Here is a 2,299-nt window from a genome sequence, read left to right on the forward strand (position 1 = left end):
CTGCCCAAACCCGCCCACCTGCCGTGCCAGTGCCTGGGGCCGCCGCGAGGCCACGCCCTGCTCCAAGGCTGGCCCGTGCTCACAGTACTCTGCTCGCACCCTGAGCCGGATGTCTGTGGAGGAGGAGGGACTGGTCAGGGAGGGGCCGCCACCCGCCCTCCCCTCCCCACTGCGCCTCAGCGTGAGTTGCACTGCCCCGGCCCCACATCCTTCCTCCTCCTGGTAACCACACCCAAGTGTGGGTGACACCCTCACTCAGCTTTGCTCTTGTGGTCTGACCTGCTACCTCCTGACCTGGGGGCCCTGCGCTTCCCCTCACGTGCCCCACTCCAGCCTCGCCACCTCCGTGCTCCTCCCCCCAACACCCCGCAGATTCCACCTGGCTCTGGCCCTCCTGTCCTCCAGCTAGGGATGGTCTCTCCCCACTGTCTGCAGGACTTACTCTCTCATTTCCTTCAGGTTCAAACGCCGCCTTCCCAGTGATCCTACTCTGACCATCCAATCTACCACCGCCCCCAGGCCTCTGCACTTCCCAGACCCCATTCCATTTCTGCTCCATTTCCTCCCCCCGGCACTTAGCATCTTCTAACCCACCCCGAGCTTTCATTCACTGTCAAGCTAATCACCTATCTGCCCCCAATGTGAGCTCCCTGAAGGGAATTTTGTTTCTTGTTCGCTTGTATAGGTAGCCCCGTGGCACGTAGTAGGTACTCAATACACATTTGTGACAGAACCAACGCATGAATGAATGGACTGGCTTTTAGGTAACCAGCCGTCCCCCTCTTCTACCCCCAAACAGTAGATTCATGTGGGGCCAACCATATCCCCAGCCCCCCACCCACCAGGCAGTCACCAGGCCCAGGAGACTCAAGGCCAAACTGGGCTGGCTCTACAGAAGCAGGTGCTCTCAGTTCCACAAAGGCTGCCCAGAAGGTGGGCTCTGAGCCCAGGCCTGCTGGGGGCTATTCTGCCAGGGGCGGGGAGAAGGAAACCTATACAAGGCCAGGGACAGACAGGAAAAGACTCCTGAGTTCATCATGTGTACATGGAGCACCTGGATTTTCAGCTCTGATCAATTTCCTTTCTGCTTAAGCCAGTCTGAGGTGTGTCTGTCACTTATAACCCTGCCCACATCCACCCAAATGAGGTGGCAGCTCTGGGCAGGGGGTGGGACGTGGGACTTCCAAGGCCATCCCTATAAATGTGACCTCAGGCGTATCACTTCCCCTCAGTTCAGTGGAATGACTGAACTCCCACCTGTGAATCTGACTGCTGACTACTGATACCCACTCACAACACAGGCTGCCCTGATGATCAGGTGTAAGCTGGAAATGACAAGCAGCAGAGTCATATGAACTCATTTAATCTTCAAAGGACCCTGTGAGGCAGGCCCTAGTATCCCCCCAATTTACAGATAAGGAAATGAAGTCAGATGAGGAAAAGGGGATAACAGAGGATGAGATGGTTGGATAGCATCACTTACTTCACGGACATGAGTTTGAGTAAACTCCAGGAAATGGTGAGAACAGGGAAGCCTGGCCTGCTGCAGTTCATGGGGTCGCAAAGAGTCAGACATGACTTAGCGACTGAACAACAAATGAAAGCAAGGAGAAGTGACCTGCCCAAGGTCCCACGGGCAGGGAATGGCAGCGCGTGACAGTGCGAGGGTCAGAGGGCAGGGACCCTCCCAGGCCCAGACAGCAGCTTCAGGTCAGTGGAGCTGATCCCGCCCCAAGAGCCTTCAGGCACTAGCTATGTGACCTGGAATGAGTCACCACCTCTCTTGAGCCCAGGGTCTTGCCTAAACCAGAGGACAGTCCCTCCTGGAGAGGGTTGTTCAGACGACCATCCATCAGTGGGTGCTACAGAACGGCAGGCACCAGCAGCACGGATGCAGGGGCACGTTCACCCTCTTTGACAGATGAGGCTGCTGAAGCTCTGGGAGGGGAGTGTCAGGCCCCTGACTCCTTTCACCTTTCAAAGACTGTGTCAGCCGCAGAGCAGAAAGCAGCAGGCAGGTCCCCGCTTCCCCAGGCAACTTCTCAGCACCACCCACTTCCTCCTCCCACCCCAAACCCCAAATGCTTCCTCTTTCTGCCTCGAGGGGAAACTCACCCTCTCTGCTCGAGGCCTAGGAAAACCTGTCCAGCCTGGACCCCCAAGACTTCCCACGACACTCAGGCCTGGCTCCCTCCATCCTAGGATCAGACAAGATCTCTGGGCCCACATCCTTGACGCCTCTGAATATCTGACCAGGCCCTCAACAGGCATGAGCTGGGAAGCAGCTTAAGTCCTACGA

At 57.1% G+C, this 2,299-nt stretch overlaps 1 protein-coding gene across 1 annotated transcript in view; it reads right to left on the reverse strand.

Moving 5' to 3' along the window:
* DEDD2 (death effector domain containing 2) overlaps window positions 1-2,299 on the reverse strand; it is a 44,587-nt gene that overhangs the window by 30,058 nt on the left and 12,230 nt on the right. Inside the window, exon 5 of the mRNA XM_010863121.1 lies at window positions 5-113. Coding sequence (XP_010861423.1) covers window positions 5-113 — 109 coding nt within the window. The remainder of the gene's footprint in view (window positions 1-4; window positions 114-2,299) is intronic.

Source organism: Bison bison, unplaced genomic scaffold (assembly GCF_000754665.1).
Source record: "Bison bison bison isolate TAMUID 2011002044 unplaced genomic scaffold, Bison_UMD1.0 scf7180017858349, whole genome shotgun sequence".
Taxonomy (NCBI): Eukaryota; Metazoa; Chordata; class Mammalia; order Artiodactyla; family Bovidae; genus Bison; species Bison bison.